Source organism: Talpa occidentalis, unplaced genomic scaffold (assembly GCF_014898055.3).
Source record: "Talpa occidentalis isolate TD23 unplaced genomic scaffold, MPIMG_talOcc4v2.1 talOcc4.16, whole genome shotgun sequence".
Taxonomy (NCBI): Eukaryota; Metazoa; Chordata; class Mammalia; order Eulipotyphla; family Talpidae; genus Talpa; species Talpa occidentalis.
In genome coordinates, this window is record NW_023601653.1 from 75,507,667 (window position 1) to 75,525,611 (window position 17,945).

Genomic DNA, 17,945 nt, shown 5'->3' on the forward strand with positions numbered 1-17,945 from the left:
TAGGCAATCTCAGTAGTCATCGGAGGAAAGCACAAAGAATGAGAAGCGGAAGAAAAGGACCTTTGTGGAAGGGTTTATTCAGGCCTAACACAAGTAACTCCTCTCGAGATACCCGGTTTCTTTTCTGACTCCGCCAAAGCTAATAAAACTGTTTCCTCAATAAAGCTGTCAAACCCTCGAACACCTGTGTGTGTGGTGTGTGCGTTACAATCGCGAGGGGTTGGAAGGGATATTTCCGGGGAAGGGTCTGGTTAAAATGAGCAGGAAGCACCAAGGACACAATGGTTTCAAGAATTGACAGTGGTCAACCAGCAGATGCTTAAGGGATTTGGAACATGCTGCTTTTCTAGACACCCTGGTAAGACCTGACTCTCTCACATCACAAATTCGCAGTGCCCTGGCATAATAATTTACAATGAAATCCACGTAAACCTTTTGTTTTAATAAATAAAGCATATTCATGGCTTAGATTTTCAATCACATTTACAGATGAGGAAAACGACTAGGCCCAAACAGGTAACAGTGAAGCTACGACCGCTGGGAGGAATGTGTGCCCCACATGCATTTTAAGCCTGAAGAGATTTAACAGTGGAGAACACCTTACCCACCACCCTCTACACTGGATAACTGGAACCAGACAAAGAGCAGCAAACTTGAATTTCATGCAACCACCATCTGGTCCCCTCACCTTGATGCTGCAGAAGCAAGCGAAAGTTGGGTAACTTTCTCTCATTGTTAATTAGGCCAAGGGCATTAGCTACAGAAAGGTATCCACTGATAAATACAGAATATTAGTACAGCAAGGAGGAAATTACAGAGATAATCTTGTTTCTTCAAATAGCAGAAACTTCCATATCACAGCTGTAGAGCAGTGGGTGAACTCCGCCTCCCACAGGTTTAATCCAGAAACTTCCTGTTGGCATTTGCACCAAACAAGGCTCCCCGTACTTCTGGCATCATCTGTGAAGAGAAATTCTTTAATAAATAAGCATCATTGACTGGAGAACTTGGAAACGATGGCGTATCTTAGCCACAGGTGGCAAGTCACTGGGAAGAAGACTCCCAAAGCTCAGTGCACCAAATCTGTCCTGGACTCCCCAAAGCCCTGGAGCAGAATCCTTGGTGAGAAACTCTGCCGACTGCACATTAGCGGTTACGACTGCCTCTTTACAAGACACCAATAAAAAAAACCTGAAACACTAAAGTCACTGTGTAAGTGACATAGGGAGAAAACATGAGTCCATTAATAATAACACCACCTCATCATGGTATTTTGGCCATCTCCAATGTCTGTTAATTCAACAACTATTGTGGGCCTACTGTGTGTCAAGCAGAACACTTACAATGTAAGTTGTGCTGAGGCGCGCATTATGGCTACTGAGAAGTCTTTAGGCTTTAACTTCAAACTTCTAAGACTGCGCAGTATGTAGTCTCTAGCCACACGCGGCTACTGCACATCTGCAATGTGGGGTGACACAGCTGTAAGGTTGTGATAATACTCAAGGTCAAATGCTTCAGCTGTAAGACAGGCCAGCTGTCCAGCGCCGCTGCGCTCCACGATGCAAGGAAGCCCGGCATTCTGGGACAACTGGATTTTCCTCCTTGTTTCCTAGACTTTATTTCTGCAAACATGGAAACATCTGAAGAGGCAGATGTTTCAGTCCCTTTGGAAGTATATTTGCTGTGGTGCCCATCATCCTTGCTGGAGCACTCTGGCCAGCACAGCTACATGGAGTAGAATCTAAATACCGCAATCTCAGATGAAGCCCTGGCCTGGCCCCAATTCCTCCCGCGTGTGAACGACATCTCCTCAGCAAATGCCTAATCCCCACTCCTTCCAGAAAATGTCAAAAATGCTGAGTGACAAATCTCAAAAACCAGTGAACAGACATGTTCTCTGTGCAACTTCAAAATTACAGACCGGCTAATGAGAAGCATTCCCACACTCACCTGCTGGGCGATGAGGTCCAGCCGGCTTTCGAGGGTATTGGAAACCTTTATTTTACGATCCCCGTTGTAGATCTCAACTCCACCAGCTCTGTAAAGAACACAGGAAATAACGACTTTTACAGATTTGAGCAAGACCGACACACATGGTACATTTACTCCATTCCCTTGGAGGAAAGGCGTTCTGGTGGATGGGGTGCCTAAATGCCACAAGGGGGCCAATAAAAACAAACATAAACAATAAGCTTGACATTGATTCAGAAAGCTTCTGAGGATTTAAGATGTGTGCTGGTAATACCGCATGTACCAAGTGACGCTGTTATACTATCTGATTTAATTTTATTTATTTATTTATTTGTTTGTTTGTTTGTTTTTGTTTTGTTTATACATGCACTGGGTACAGTCAGACGCGCGGGAGGGTGAGAGAATTCACCAGAGCCAGAGCAGGGAGCAGAGCAGGCAGAAGGACCGAAGCACACCGCTGAGGGGAGCAGCGGGCAGCAGGAGAGGTCTGCGCGCCATGTGGGACCCTCCTCCGGTGGCCGGGGAGCAGCCAGGGATCGAACCGGCGCTGCAGAGGCCGCGGGCAGCTTCACAACCCAGCGCTCAACCGCTGCGCCACCGGGGAGGCCCTATCTGATTTAATTTTAACACCCAGTTCTCCTCATAAGTATGAAAAGCGGAAGGAGTTAGTTCCAGTTTGCAAATCTACAGGGAAGGAGCTTTCCTTCCACTCCTTCTGGAAGGTCAGGTCCTGCTACTCATCAGAGGGCGCTGGCACAGCAGTGCTCCCAGTGCACAGTGTGGCAGAGGGAAGGCTCGCTGCAGCCAGCCAGACTCAGCCCCGGCCAGTCCTGCCTCTAGTCACACCTCCCATAGCCATTTCTTTCCTCAAACAGGTCTTAGAGGCAAACAGGTCAGAGTCAGTCACAATGAATTTCAGGGACAAAAATTCGATTGCTGCATTAGAATTTTAGCAAATGTTTCTCGAAAGAAACAGGCTGTGAAAGAAAGGTTGTGAAAGGTTTTGCAAATTTTCTTTGGAAAATTTTAATGGACTGTGAGCTTAATAATATTTTCTCGTTCCACCTTTGTCAGAGTGTCCTTCCTAAGGGCACAATTGGTTCTTTGCTGAAGTCCTGACCCGTCTGTGATACAATGCTTCATTTCCATGGCAGGACAGCGGGAGGGAAAAGCACCAGGAAGCGAGCACAGCGCCTGTGTGCCAGGCACCCACGGGCCGGAAAGCCAAGGGTTTTTCACAACTTCCGATAACCCTGTGCGAGTCTTGGTATCCTTGTCATCTTACAAACAAGGAAACAGGCTAGTGAGGCTGAGTAAAAGCCTGAATTTTTGTAATTAAGTGACAATATTTTAAAAATCCACTTTAAATTGCACTGGAAGAAGTTCACAGTCCTTTATCTGCAAGTCTGAAATTCAAAAAGCTTTGAAAACAAAAGTCTAATTCATGTGGCTCCAAACTAGCTTTCCAGTCAGCTGGCAGTAAATGACTAGCGAGTCTCTGTCTCCTGCAGTGTGACTATTCCTGTTTCCATTCAGAAGCATCACTCTGTCTGATTATGGGGAATGAGGACTCAGAACCTGTGGAAAATATTACATAATATGTGGCATATATTATTTTTTTAAAGATTTATTTATTTATGCATACAAGAGCTGGGCCAGAGGTGCAGGAGGTGAGTGGATTCACCAGAGACAGAGTGGGGAACAGAACAGGCAGATTGACTGAAATACACTGCTGAGGGGAGCAGCGGGTGAGACAGGAGAGGTCTGCTGTGCCATGTGGGTTGCTCCCTGGCCAGAGATTGAACTCATGCTGCAGTGGCTGTGATAGCTTGATTGTGCTGAGACTTTAATCCCCGTGCCACCAGGGAGGCCCTGTGGCATATATCCTTTATGATTTTCTAGATGCTGAAATTCAAAACATTGGTTTTAGGAATAGTGCTCATGACTGAAACCTATTATTTATCAGACCCTGAACTAAGTGTTTCTGTCCTGTCTGTCTAATCTCCACAACAGTGACTATCTGACAGGAGTATGACCCCCTATACTGAGCACTGAGCATGCTCCAGACATTCTGCTAGTGCTGGAGAGATACCATCTCATTTAGGCACCCAAGCTTCCTGTGAGGAGGGTGTGATTATCCCAGTTTCGATGAGGAAATCAAGGTTCAGTGAGATTAAATAACTAGTCCAAAACTACCTAGGCTCGCAAGAGGCAGTGTGGAGAATCAAGTTTCAATCTGGCCTTAGTGCTTAAGATTTTTTTTAAACCACCTTATACATCATCTCAGTTTATAAAGCATTTTCACATTTCACATATACTATCTCCTGGCTTTTCCTCACTTTATGAGACAAAAACATCGATCCCATTTTACAGATGACAGACTTCAGTCCCCAGGTCCCAGAGACAGCAAAGGTCAAGCCCACCATTTCAGCTACATTCCCGAGTCCTGCCGACTCCAGTTGGTCAGTGGTGTGCCTGGGCAGCATCACCGAAGATGTAAGTGACCCTGGCTCAACCCTGCCAGGAGCTCTGACTGCTGTCCTGACTGCACCAAGTTTATGAGTAGTGCAGGCAAGATGTCCTGTCATTTCCTCCCGTGCACCCTCACAAGTACCATGGACAGTTGCCATTCTAGAGCCACGGAACCCTAACAACTGGCAACATCACTACTCTTCTTGGGTTTTGGTAATGATGTAGAGGTACAGATCCATCTTGCTCCCCATCTAATCAGAAGATCACTGATTCCAGCTTTGAGTTTGGGGTACAGAATCGATGCTGCGTCTTTGCAGCGTGAACTGGGTGACCACAAGCATGTCCAGATGGTTGACAAAGGAAAACAACCCAGAGCGCTGACAGAAGAGGTGCAACAGCTGCAGTGGACACAGCCTCGCCGTTCCCCTCAAGGCTAAGACAGCCAAAGAGAAAACCCACTCTACAGGCCCAGTGGACAGACCAGTCTCCCTGCCAGGGGAACTACATGTTAAAAGCAGAAATGTTCCTTACATTTCCTCAGGCAGGAAGGCCTCCTGATCAACTTGAACGTCAAGATCTTTTTTGGTGGCAATTTTGTACATAGGGATTGCTTTTTGCACCGCCGCCTGGAAAGCAAAAATGATAAAAGGTTTCAGCAAAAAAAGATCAACAAAATATACAAGCAAGGATAGTCCTATTTATTTCAAGTAGAGTAACAGATGCATTGTTGGTGGGGATAGAAAACGGTGCAGACATCGTGGAAAACCATATAACAGTTCCTCAAAAAAAAAAAAAAAAAAACACAAAACAATTACTTTTTGACCCAGCAATTCCACCTCTGGGCATATATTCAAAACCTGTGACAGCAAAACTCAAACAGATATCTGTGCGCCCAGGCTCACCCCAGCATTGCTCACAATAGCCAAAAGGCAGAAGTAAGCTTGGTGTCGATGACAGAGGCTGGATAAACAAAATGCGGTAGAGACATCACTCAGCCTTAAAAAGGAAATCCCGACACATACTACACCATGGGTGAGCCCAGAAGACACCACGCTAAGTGCAATCAGCCCATCACCACAGGACACACACTGTAGGATTCCCCTTAACGGGGTACTTAGAATAGTCAAATTCATAGAGACAGACAGTAGCAAGGTGGTTCCCGGGGGCGGGGGCGGGGGGAAGGGGTAGTTTGTGTTCAAAGGTACTGAGTTTCCGTTTGGGAGGATGAGGATGTCCTGGAGATGGGCAGTGGCGACGGCTGCACGACAATGGGAATGCACTTCATGCAAATGTACGCTTGTAATAGTAATTTAATGTCTGTACACTTGTTCGCAATTTACAAGAGAAATGAGCTCGCTGGGGTGAGGCGGGTGGGTTTTCAATGCCATGAGTGTGTTGAGTCCTACCTGTGAGCAACGCTGTGTCTATTCTGGTAGACACATAAACTCGACTTTCTCCCTAACAATATTACTAGTTGAACAGATTTACCGGTGTCCTCAACTCTTACCTGCTTCCCAGATCGAACACAGTACCACTTAGGAGAGCTACCCCCTGACATGGCACTGACACTGTTGGTTTCTTTTTCTTTTTTTTTTATTTATTTTTTTTATTTTATTTTTTTATTTTATTTTATTTTTTTTTTTGCTTTTATGTTGCTTTTATTGCACACACAGTAAGCCATCCTTAGTATGAAATTAATGGTTAGATATACAAATGTGTAAGACAAGAGAAAACCTGGCAAGGGGGAATCCTCATTTTGATTTGAGACAAATATAAACTCCAATTAGCCGTAATCAGCAACTTTTTTTCTTTTATACAAGTAACAGACAAGCTTGGTAATCTAACTCTTCTTAATTGGTGCTTAGGACTCTACAAAGTTCTTAACTTTTTTTAAAGATCATTTTGAAAACAAAGCATTAATTTGACATACAGTAAAAGCACAGTACAAATACCCAAATTTCAGATCTGGCTTTTGCTATATAAGAGTTTACAAATAAACATTTTTCCCTTCCAGATAATAATTTAAAATATAAATAACTGTATTAAATCCCACTGACTACAGAATGTGAAAGTTCGTGGTATAAAAACAATAAAGTTAAAATTTTGGTAGTCATTTCATTTTATGGTGGGACAGAGACTGGATTTTGTTTGCTTTCCATAATTACTTCACAGTCTCCCTCCATTTCAAAATTGAGATTCACAAATGAACTGGATACCATGGTTTCTGGCTGATCTGTTTGAATAATGGAATCAGCTTGCAGCTTATTCTGCTGGTACTGTCTTTCTGCTTCTTCAGACATCCTGTTTTCTTCTTCTTCTTCTTCTTCCTCCTTCTTCATCCGGTAATACTCATCAATGGCATACTGGTATTTTGGGGTGCTGATGCCCAAAACAGATGCAATCTTCTCTCCAAGAAAGTCACACACTGAGAGGGTTGATGTTGCAGCACGAAGCATGTAAAACCATAAGTAAGGGCCCCAGGTAAGTTTTGTCGGATCAACAGTGGGTAAAACATCTTTCTTCTCCACGCTGTCAACTTCATCTTCATCTGTGCTATATTCTTCCATTGTTTCACCACTAACAAAGTGGATGACTCTCCTTGGAACTTTCTTCTTTTTTCCTATGACTCCCAGCTCTACAGTCTCAAAGCCTCTTTCATTACTCATCTGCGGCGCTGGTTCCCTGAACGCCGCGGCGGCCGCGGCTCCCGAGGCTGTGAGCGCGTCTCCGCCTTCCGCACGGCTCCCTGGCTCCCGCTCCATGGTCGTCGCCGCCACAGAGCTGCCGGCGCCGCAGCGCCCGCCTCGGCCACTCCCAGCCGCGCCACAGCGGGAGGGACCCCGCGGCCCTGAGGGGCGGGGCCGGCGGGCGCCGCACCCACCAGGCTCCGCAACCCCAAGTCGCCGACGACCTTTTTCTTTTTTTTTAAAAGATTTATTCATGCATACACAACGAATACACGAACTGGGGTACAAGCCAGAGGTATGCGGGGGTGAGAGGATTCACCAGAGACAGAGTGGGGAACAGAACAGGCAGAGTGACTGAAATACACTGCTGAGGGGAGCAGCGGGCAGGATAGGAGAGGTCTGCTGCTCCATGTGGGTAGCTCCCTGGCTGGGGATCGAACTCGTGCTGCAGTGGCTGCAGATAGCTTCACAGTGCTGCGTCTTAACCCCTTGCACCACCAGGGAGGCCCCGACACTTAGTTTCAAGAAAAAAACCAATGTCATCTAGAGAGGGCTACCTGGCCACTCAGACCTGCCTCCATGGAATGGTCATTACCTTTGTGGGTTCTCTGCTATGTCTAGCTGTTTCCATTAAGTAGGGTGGTCAGCACAAACATGGATCCAGATGACTGACACGGCTTATAAATGAAATCACAATTTATGATTTAATATTGGAGGGGAACTAACACCTGTGTTCTCTGGCTGGCGCACTGTCTTTCCTAGGAGACAAGTTATTTGGGGAGATAAATAATAATAAAAATGCAATTATATTATGTATTATAAATGTATTAATTTATAATAAGAAAGATAATTGCTAAGGGACTAAGCACACATATACCTGCATGAAAGCGAGAATCTTCTAGAAGAAGAATTTGAATCTGAAGAGCAACCTGATGACACAGGAGTCCTTTCTGTGACTGGTTACTCTGCTGCTATCACCAGTGTACCTGCCAGAGGGTGAGCAGGTCCTCCCTTAAACAGGACATGGGGGACCATCTTGGTATTTGCTTCTGGACTACAGTTAAGCTTTCACAACTGACCAACCTCTTTTCTTCCTCTAGGATTAGGAAGACAGTAGGTTAGAGTCAAGCCTTGTTGGTCTAGGAATAGATGCCTCTTAAGATGCCGTTGCCTCTCTGTGTGCTAGTCTAGTATAAGCTGCTTTTACTATTGAATTTTCAGAAGATTAGGGTATTCCCAGGAAGGGAAGGAGCTACCAGAATGAGAGAAGAGTACTAGTTCATATGGCAACTTGACCTTTTTAAGAAACAGAGGTTCACTTAACAGTTAAATTAATACCTATAATGTATTAAGACCCCCCCTAATTCCCACGTATGAGCTATGATCTACTGGAACATACATTTTATCCTTAACATTTCAAAATGCACTTTACCTTGACCAGAGGGAAATCCTGTTTCCTGCAACGAACAATCATTCGGGGTTCCAATAACTGGTACAAACCCTGGAAGATACAACAGATGCAATGAGTACCAAAGTAGACTACAAAATAAAGCACCAGCAAAATAAAATGTTTCTAGGTTTTTTTCATCAGATTTGGGAATCTGTGTCCCCTTGTAAGTTCCCCCACAGACAATACATATGAGAGCATGGAAAGTTTTTGATATTGGAAGTCAGATGAACATACCCAATGTTCAGGTGGTAGAAACCGAATTTACATGGCAGTCTTATCTTACATCAATAGGGTGAGGACAAATTGCAGCTGAACAGTAAACAATTAAAAATGTAAACAGTGTTTGGTCTGAAACCCAATTTAATTTTATTTTTCTGAACCCCAATATCTAAAACAAGTATATTAGCGGTGAAATCAAACTAGGCAAGTTTAAAGCTAGAGGTTGCAAGCAAATTTGACCCCTGATTTGTATAGGACTAATAAGACTACATATAAAAGAGTGGTAAGCCTGAAGGTGTGCCCACCCAGACAGTATCATAACCCCAGGCAGCACACATTTCTCTAAAAAACAAGGAAAAGAGGCGGCCTCCCTGGTGGTGCAAGGGGTTAAGACACAACCTATGAAGCAGTCCGCAGCCTCTGCAGCACGAGTTTGATTCCCGGCTGGCCAGGGAGCAACCCACATGGCACAGCAGACCTCTCCTGGCTCGCCCGCTGTTCCCCTCAGCAGTGTACTTCGGTCATTCTGCCTGTTCTGTTCCCCACTCTCTCTGGTGAATCCCCTCTCCTCCCACACCTCTGGCCTGTACCCCAGCTCTTGCATGCATAAATAAATCTTTAAAAAAAAATAAAAAACAAGGAAAAGAGCAAAAGGAAAACAGCTAAGGTGAGAAAACAGGCAAACAGAGCTACCAGTTGCTAATATAGCTTGTCAATTTTGTAAGAGCTGTAGCTGTAAGTGGCAGAACTGGCCTATAAAGGTACCTGTAGGACCAGTCCATCCAGCAGCACTTGGTACCTAGTTGTATCTTTTACCACTTTGCTGAGTCTCTGTTTTGCTTCAGTTAGTAGGTCCTACAGAGGGTGGAAAAGAAAAAAGTTACATACACAACTAGACAGTCAGTTTAGAACCCATCGTGTGGCTGGTCCTGGTCCATGCCCAATCACATCATATTCTACATGCTCTCAAGCCACAATCTCTGAGATACAGGATAGACCTAATGTTGTGTTAGTATTTTACATGTTAGTGAAAATAGACATCTTACCCCAAACAAAATACAGGCTCAAAACAATCCCTATCAACATTCCAATAGCTTTCTTCATGGAAATGGAGCAAACTCACTGAAATTTAGACCACAAAAGACTCCAAGTAGCCAAAGCAATTCTGACAAAAAAAAGAAGGGCTGTATTATGCTCCCAGACTTCAAATTATATTATAAAGTCCCAAGAATCAAAACATTATGGTATTGGAACAAAAATACATACATAGAACAATGGAATCGAATCTGGAGCTCAGAAATAAATTCATACTTACATGGACAACTAATTCACAACATAGGAACCAAAATGGAGAAAGTCTCTTCAACAAATGGTGCTGAGAAAATTGTAGACACATGCAAGAAAATTAAAGTAGCCCTCTATGTCATACCACACATGAAAACTGATTCAAAAGTGATTAAAAACTTGTATGTAAGCCCTGAAACCATAAAATACATAGAAGAAAATATAGGAGAAACACTCCACAACACTGATTTCAGTGATGTCTTGGGGACTTGACTACAACAGCAAGGAAAGCAAAAGACAAAATAACCAAACAGGACCGTGTCAAATGGAAAAGCTTCTGCAAAGCAAAATAAACTATTATTCAAATAAAAAAAGACCTCCTACCAAATGGGAGAAAATATTTGCACATCACACATGAAGAAGCTAATACCTAAAATCGACAAAGAACTCATACAACAAGAAACCCAGCTGAAAAATGGCAAAAGAGATCAATGACACTTGTCTGAAGAAGATATACAGATGGTCAACAGACACATGAAAAAATCTGCATCATTACTTGCTACCAGGGAAATATACATCACATCCATAATGACACACCACTTCACAGCTGTCAGAATGGCCCATATTAAAAAAACAAACGAATAATAAGATGTGTTGTTGAGTTATGTGGAGGAAAAGAAACCTCCTATGCTACTGGTAAGAATGTAGACTAGTCCAGTCTCCATGGAACAGTGTGGAAGTTTCTCAAAACATTAAATGTTCCAGCAAGCTCTCTCTAGGTATCAATACAAAACAGTAATTCAAAGAGATAAATGTGCTCCCATGTTCATAGCACAATAGCCAAGTTATGGAAACAACCTTAGTGCCCAATAACAGATGAGTGGATAAGATGTGGTAGATAGGCCTCCCTGGTGGCATAGGGGTTAAAGACACAGCGCTGGCAAGCTGTCACCAGCCACTGCAGCACGAGTTCGATTCCTGGCTGGCCAGGGAGCAACCCACATGGCACAGCAGACCTCTCCTGTCTTGCCCGCTGCTCCCCTCAGCAGTGTATTTCAGTGGATCCGCCTGTTGTGCTCCCATGCTCTCTGGTGAATCCTCTCACCCCCTGCACCTCTGGTCTACACCCCAGTTCTTGAATGCATAAATAAATCTTTATAAAAAATCAATGCCTTAATAAGCTGTTTAGTGAATTCTCTATAAAAAGCAAATGAATAGGGGCCTCCCTAGCGGCCTGGGGGTTAAGTTTGAGCACTATAACCTCTGCAGCCTAACCCACATATGGCACAGCAGACTTCTCCTATCTCACCCACTGCCCCCCTAAGCAGTGTGTTTTGTACATTTGTCTGTTCTGCTCCCCACTCTCTCTCTGGTGAATCCTCTCACCCACTCCCATCTCTGGCTTACACCCCAGCTCTTCTATGCATAAATAAATAAATCTAAAAAAAAAAGCAAATGAATAAACATTTTATAATTTTATAACTAGCAAGAGCTAATTACTCACTGTAATAAGGTCATCTCTTGCTCTGAGGACTTTGAGTCTTGCTTGATTCATCAAATTGGACATCTGACTACAAAAGGTATGGAAAAATAGTGTCAGCACAGCACAAAAAATAAAAATGTAGAGAAAGGACAAAAAGCTTCCTTTGCATGTACAAATACTTTTCTAATGACCAAGACCCACTGACATGCATTTAGTAGTTTATACCAACTTACTTTAAAAAATAAGGACATATTTATTGGTAGTTTCCAAGTGGCAAACTTTCCTATCAGTTATTCCAGTATAGTTTTTCAAAAATCCCCTGAAACTTCCATTTTCACAAGTGAAGAACAAGGAGTTAAGCAACTTGCCCCAGCTCGGGTAACAGACAGGTGGTCCAGTTAGGGCCAAACGACATATGCTTGACTCCAAAGCACCTGTTCTGTCCCATTTAAAGCTCCCTTAGGGGCCTCCCTGGTGGCCTAGGGGTTAAGTCTCAGCACTATCACCTCTGCGGCCTGAGTGCAAGATTCCCAGCCAGGGAGCTGTCCACGTGGCACAGCAGACCTCTCCTGTTTCCCTGCTGCTCCCCTCAGCAGTGTATTTCAGTCAGTCTGCCTGTTCTGTTACCCACTCTGTCTCTGGTGAATCCTCTCACCACGCCCCCCCCACCCCGGGCCCCCGCCTCTCTGGCCTATACCCCAGCTCTTGTAGGCATAAATAAAATAAATCTTAAAAAGAGAAAGCTTCCTTAGCCTAATCCTATGACCGAAATCTACTTGCATTTTCTTCTGCTGCTCAATCTGCTTCTCCTTCTTCTCATAGTACTCCATGATCTTCAGCCTCTGGGTCTGCACCAGGCGGCCCTTCTCAATGTTAAACTCTTCTTCCGCCTGCCGGGGAGTCGACATTAATTCATTAGACCAGACTTTTATAACCAGTTTAATTTTAAGCAGGTGATATACCTTACCCTGCATCTAAAACAGGAAATTTATTATGGCTCATATTCAAAGATTACTTCTAATTTATTCAAAAGAAAAGATCATCATAAATGACGAACCAGAAGACTGAAAAGTAATCAAGAGTAGCAGTCCTCAGTAACAAAGTCACCAGGGTATAAACTGAAGACTGCATGACAAAGAAACGATTATGCATTCTTTTTAAAATATATTTTTTAAATTTTATGCATACAAGAACTGGGGTACAGGTCAGAGGTGCAGAGAGTAAGAGAATTCACCAGAGACAGAGTGGGGAGCAGAACAGATGAACTGACTGAAATACACTGCTGAGGGAAGCAGCAGGCAAGACAGGAGAAGTCTGCTGCGCCATGTGGGTAGCTCCCTGGCCGGGGATCAAACTAAGGCTGTGGTGATAGTGTGATAGTGATGAGCCTTAACACCTACGCCACTAGGGAGGCCCCCTGATTACGCATTCTGAATTTTATCCATTTGCTTGCTAGAGGATTAATGAAAATAACAAAGAATTTGGAGTTTAGAAGCTCTGGTTTACCATATAAAAAAGTTAGGCAAGAAATCTCAGTCTTCAGTGTCCTCCCTTATAAAACAAAACAAAAAAAAATAAAAATAGTATTCTTTTCTCATAGGTTGAATAAATTATATAAATGTAAGTCATTTGTTTTATTTTCCAAATTAAGCAATTACTTTTTAAGATAAATTTTTATTGAGGTAACATTGGTTTTGGAACACTAAAGAACAGCTAAAGTTGTTGATTCAGATGTTTAATACTTGGCATAAGTACTTGGGCTTTTATATTCTAAAATAAATGCCTACCAGCTTATTCCTATAACTTACCATGGGAAGTAAGTACAGATGATGGTCTTATATGTGTTAAGACTACTTTAAATAGAATGCATTTCCCTGCTGAAATAGAATTTCTATATTTGTCTAAGAGAAATAAGGGAATTAGTCCTACAAGACACTGCTGTGCTCCAAAGGATATCAAAACAATATTAAACAATATTCTATCAACAGTTAAAATGAGTGTATATGTTAGTGGTACACAAAATAGTCTTTTCTTCCTTAAATGATAAATCAGTCAAAGAGGTCAACGCTTCTTGGAGTTTTAGTCCTAGACCACCAGGCACAAAGAATTTTAGGGCACTATTGGTACGTAACAAATGTAACAATAGAATAAATTCAAAAGACAATGAAAATAAAATATTACACCAATATATTCTGGGCATAGTTTAAAGATTTATTTATTTATTTATACAAGCACTGGGTAGAGTCAGAGGCGCGGGAGGGTGAAAGAATTCACCAGAGCCAGAGCGGAGAGTAGAGCAGGCAGTGACGAAGTACACTGCTAAGGGGAGCAGCGGGCGGCAGGAGAGGTCTGCGCGCCATGTGGGACCCTCGCCCGGCAGCCGGGATCGAACCAGCGCTGCAGAGGCTGCGGGCAGCTTCGCAACCCAGCGCTCAACCGCTGCGCCACCAGGGAGGTCCTATTCTGGGTATAGTTTAAAAGCAAGCTTTAAAATGGCTATTATGTTTATTCTTAAATAAAAGAGGAATTTCATAAACTGTAAATTAACAATGTGTAACTGGAAATAGCCATAAAATTTCTAAATGCTGAGTGTCACCTTCATAATGGACAAGGGCTTTCACTTAACATTATATACTTCCAAATTATTGTTCTTGAAGCAAGCACATGTTAATAAAAAAACAAAATAACAACAACAAAAAAAACTTCACCCTTCCCTAACTAGCTATTAAACTTAGCCATGAGTACTAAATTGAATCTTGGATCCATGCAAAATTTACTTTTCTATTCTGTACCACAAAACTTCAGAATACTTATTGGCAATTAGAACATTTAGAAAGGAAATTTTATTCTTAATGTTCAAAATAAGATATTCTCATTAATCACACACAATGCAATGTTAAATAATTTTACCAACTACATTTTATCATAGCAAGCAATATTAAATTTTGGTAACTTCTTAAACCTGGAATATAGACTCTCACCTTTGCATCTATTTCTTCTGCTTTCTCATTGGCTTCTTGTTCAATAAAAGCCATCATATGCTTAATCTACAAAAAAAGATTTTATTTTTTAACAAAATTAGAAAAAAATGTTATTTATTGGTTCTCACTCAACAATCAATCATTTATTAAAGAGTATATCATGTGCCATGTACTCTCTGGAAGGATGAGAATTTTTGTCCTGTGGTAACTTATAATCTGGAATTTGCTCTGGACCTGATGCACTATTCAGTAACGCAAGTAAATAGGACATTATGTATTTTTTTTTCTTCTGCATCTACTGCAAGAAGGAAGATCATCCTTCCCAGATACAGAGTGGAATTTTAATAAGTATAGTACTCAAAACAGACATATCTCTCTTCTACAGGTGAGTCCGATTCAAACTTGCATTATCAGCTTTAATGGTCAGGCTGGAGCCTCTGCTACCAGATTTAACTAGATCAGCACAGCCTAGAGCAAAATGCACTAATTTTAACCACGACCAGAGGAGCCTGTTTACTGTCAACATGATTATACTGTCTTTAAGAATTCCAACAGGAGAAACAGTCAACCCTTAAGGACATTTAACTCCACCCCCAAAGCAGAAAAATCTAGGCTTAAAAAAAAAAAAAACTTTTCTTCTTCCTGCTCACCCAGTAATTAAGGTTTCTGCAGTCAGATTCCTTTGAAATTTTCATGAAAGAAATGTCCATACTCTCAGACAAAAAAGCAAATATGTAAAAATATTTTCCTACAAAGGGGAATAAGTCAGGGAATCCAGGATGTATTAAACACCTATTTGGTCTATTCCATTGCTGTGGACAAAGTTAATAAAACACATTGTCCTTAGGTAGCATGGAGCAGAACAGACAACACATGAGATTTCTTCATTCTTTTAACTTTAGAGAAACAAAAAAATGAATTTGGTCTCGACTCCAAGGGAACGTACTGCTTTAACTTTGTATTTTTCCTAGAGAAACTTTAATCTACAATATATTACAACAAGGCGGGGGGGGGGCGATGAAAAACGAGGAAGAAGAGAATTAGTGCTATATGATGATGCTAGAGTATGTGGAGAGCATTGTGCTTTTCCACTGCATCAAGTGTTTCTATTAAAAAAAAAAAAATCAGCAGCAGCAGTGATAAATATCCAAAAACCCCCACTGTCCTGTAAGGACATTTTAAGATTTCTTAATTTTCTCCATAGATGCTATTTTTGTTAATCTACTTCCCTTCTGTGATTAACACAAGAACCATTAAAATGAAGAAACACTTCTCTCTTCTTAGACATTTTCAGGGAAATGGAAATATCCAAGAAAAAAATATTTTATTGCTCATCTAAGAAAATTCGTAAGCCAGTGAGTGTTCTTTAGTCAGAGAATTTTCCTAGTACTTCAAAAACAAGATTTAGTTTTCTAAAACTATGAGATTAAATAGTGTCCTTAGGTTTACGTCTCTGAAAAACCTATTTGCAATATGACTACGAAAAGCAAGGCACCTGGTTTCAGAACAGCAATTGGCAGGACAAAAGGAAACCAGTTCTCAGGTAAATAAACAGGAGTATAAATGCCACTATATTCTGAGACATTTTTGCATTATAACATTCCTAATGCCTACAAACTAGAAGGGCACATTTTGAAAAACAAAAAACACCTTAAGTTTCCCAGAACTGGATATACGCTTGCAAAGTTGATGCAAGTTCACAACCTACCTAACGTTCCCACCACCCACCCCAATCCCTGGCTTATCACCTACTTTGTACCTCACAATGTCGGGCGTTGGGGTTCATAAAACACAAGAAAATTAGGGTTCTGCATTTGACAAATATTAACGTAGACACGAGCGGGAGACCAAACTAGAGCAGGCTGCTCCAGGATGAAGATTAACAGCCACTGAATGACTTCAACACTGGAAAAGGGCTCTCCCCGCGCAGCATTCTTTCTTTTCGCGAACTGTGAACCCTTCCGCAGGTTCACAATCCAGCGAAGAGGTGGTTTTCGATCGTTGCATTTCAACTTGCATTTTCAATCCTAGTTTTCAGCTCCTGGCTCCATCAAACACAACGAACAGGCTGGGAAGCAGGAGCTGCTGAAACTGGGGCCAGAGAGCCCGGGCATTCACGGGGCGGCCCGCGAGCCAGCCGACTGCGTAAACCCCAGGCAGGAATCACATGAGCAGCGGGGTGACTCCCCGGTCAACACGTCTCCCTCCAGCCAACAGCTCCCCAGGACCCGGAGAGCTGGGGTCGGGGCGCCCCTCGGGCATCCGGGGGGCCCAAGGCCAGCGCCCTCCTAGAGCGAGGCTCCAGCCCCCTACCCCGGCCGTGCGCCGCGGATTCGCGGGACCCGAATGCCAGCTCCTCACCTGCTTTTGCACGTCAGCATCGCTGAGGGCCATGGCGCAAGAGAGGCTAGGCCGGTGGGCAGCTGGCTGGAATGCAGACCTCAAGCGGGGGACAGAGGAGCTGGGGAGGAAAAGCCAGCGTAGGGGTCGGTGTCTTTTGCTTTATAAACCTGGCTTCCGGTTCCTGCCACGTGACCGCGAAAGCCCCGCCCAGTGAGAGATCCCAGCCAGTGGGAAGAGACAAGGCCCGGAAGTCCCGCCCCCGCCCTGCCCCTGCCCCGCCCCCGCCCAGCTGGGCGCCTGCGCTGGGGCTCAACCCCTGTCATTTCTGGGGGTTGACTCGTGACCCCCGCGCCGTGCTCCTGAGCAGCCGCTGCTTTTCATAAAGAAGAGAGCAGGACTTCCAGCGTCCGAAATTAGCCGAGTTGTGTGGATTTCTCCGGCCTTACAGTCCTTGTGTTGAAAAACATAGTTTTAAGTATTTTCTACCTCAATGTGTCACTGTATTTTGCTGACCTTACTCATCACTAATGTTTTACTAATATACTTTTAGAACAATTTTAAATTTACGGAAAAATTAAAGAGCGTAGAGTCCCCCTATAGCTTTCTTGCCCCCACGCACAGTTTACCCTTTATTTAACATCTTACATTAATAAAGCAGTGTTGCAGAAATAAATTCTAGCCTTTTACCCAGGCAAGAGAAGAACCAGCGGTACTTCACGAACCGTGAGGTCAGGAGGAGCTTCATTACTCATGCATGAGGTCCCAGACCTGGGCAGTCCGGTAAGGTCTGCGCTCTTGTCTAGAGACAAAGGGTTTCTTTTATACACAACTATCTTACATTGATAACATGGGTTAGCAAGCACAATTATTTGCTGTAAAACTCCTAGACAAAGGGGGAAAGATGGACATTTGGGGATGTCCTTTGAGAGATAAATCAGCTTGACGGGCTCTCCAACCCTGTTAAAATGTAACCTCGTTTAGATAAGCTAAAAATTAGATGGAAAGCTCTCTAAGGAAAGGTTTAGCAAGTAAGCAAACTGGTTATTTACAATTGC

The 17,945-nt window shown here is 43.1% G+C and overlaps 2 protein-coding genes across 2 annotated transcripts; both read right to left on the reverse strand.

Annotated features, from left to right (window-relative positions):
• Nucleotides 1-33: 33 nt before the first annotated feature.
• ATP6V1E1 (ATPase H+ transporting V1 subunit E1) lies at nt 34-17,066 on the reverse strand. The gene is made up of 9 exons (XM_037514624.2): nt 16,909-17,066; nt 14,548-14,613; nt 12,347-12,456; nt 11,588-11,654; nt 9,565-9,654; nt 8,563-8,631; nt 4,975-5,069; nt 1,951-2,038; nt 34-960 (listed from the first exon to the last, which is right to left on the reverse strand). Exons 1-9 carry the CDS (start codon nt 16,939-16,941, stop codon nt 898-900), a joined length of 681 nt encoding a protein of 226 aa, XP_037370521.1. The 5' UTR covers nt 16,942-17,066; the 3' UTR covers nt 34-897.
• LOC119247863 (protein FAM177A1) lies at nt 6,064-7,227 on the reverse strand. Its single transcript, XM_037514625.2, has one exon. The coding sequence runs from the start codon at nt 7,203-7,205 to the stop codon at nt 6,564-6,566; it is 642 nt and encodes a 213-aa protein (XP_037370522.1). The 5' UTR covers nt 7,206-7,227; the 3' UTR covers nt 6,064-6,563.
• Nucleotides 17,067-17,945: the final 879 nt, after the last annotated feature.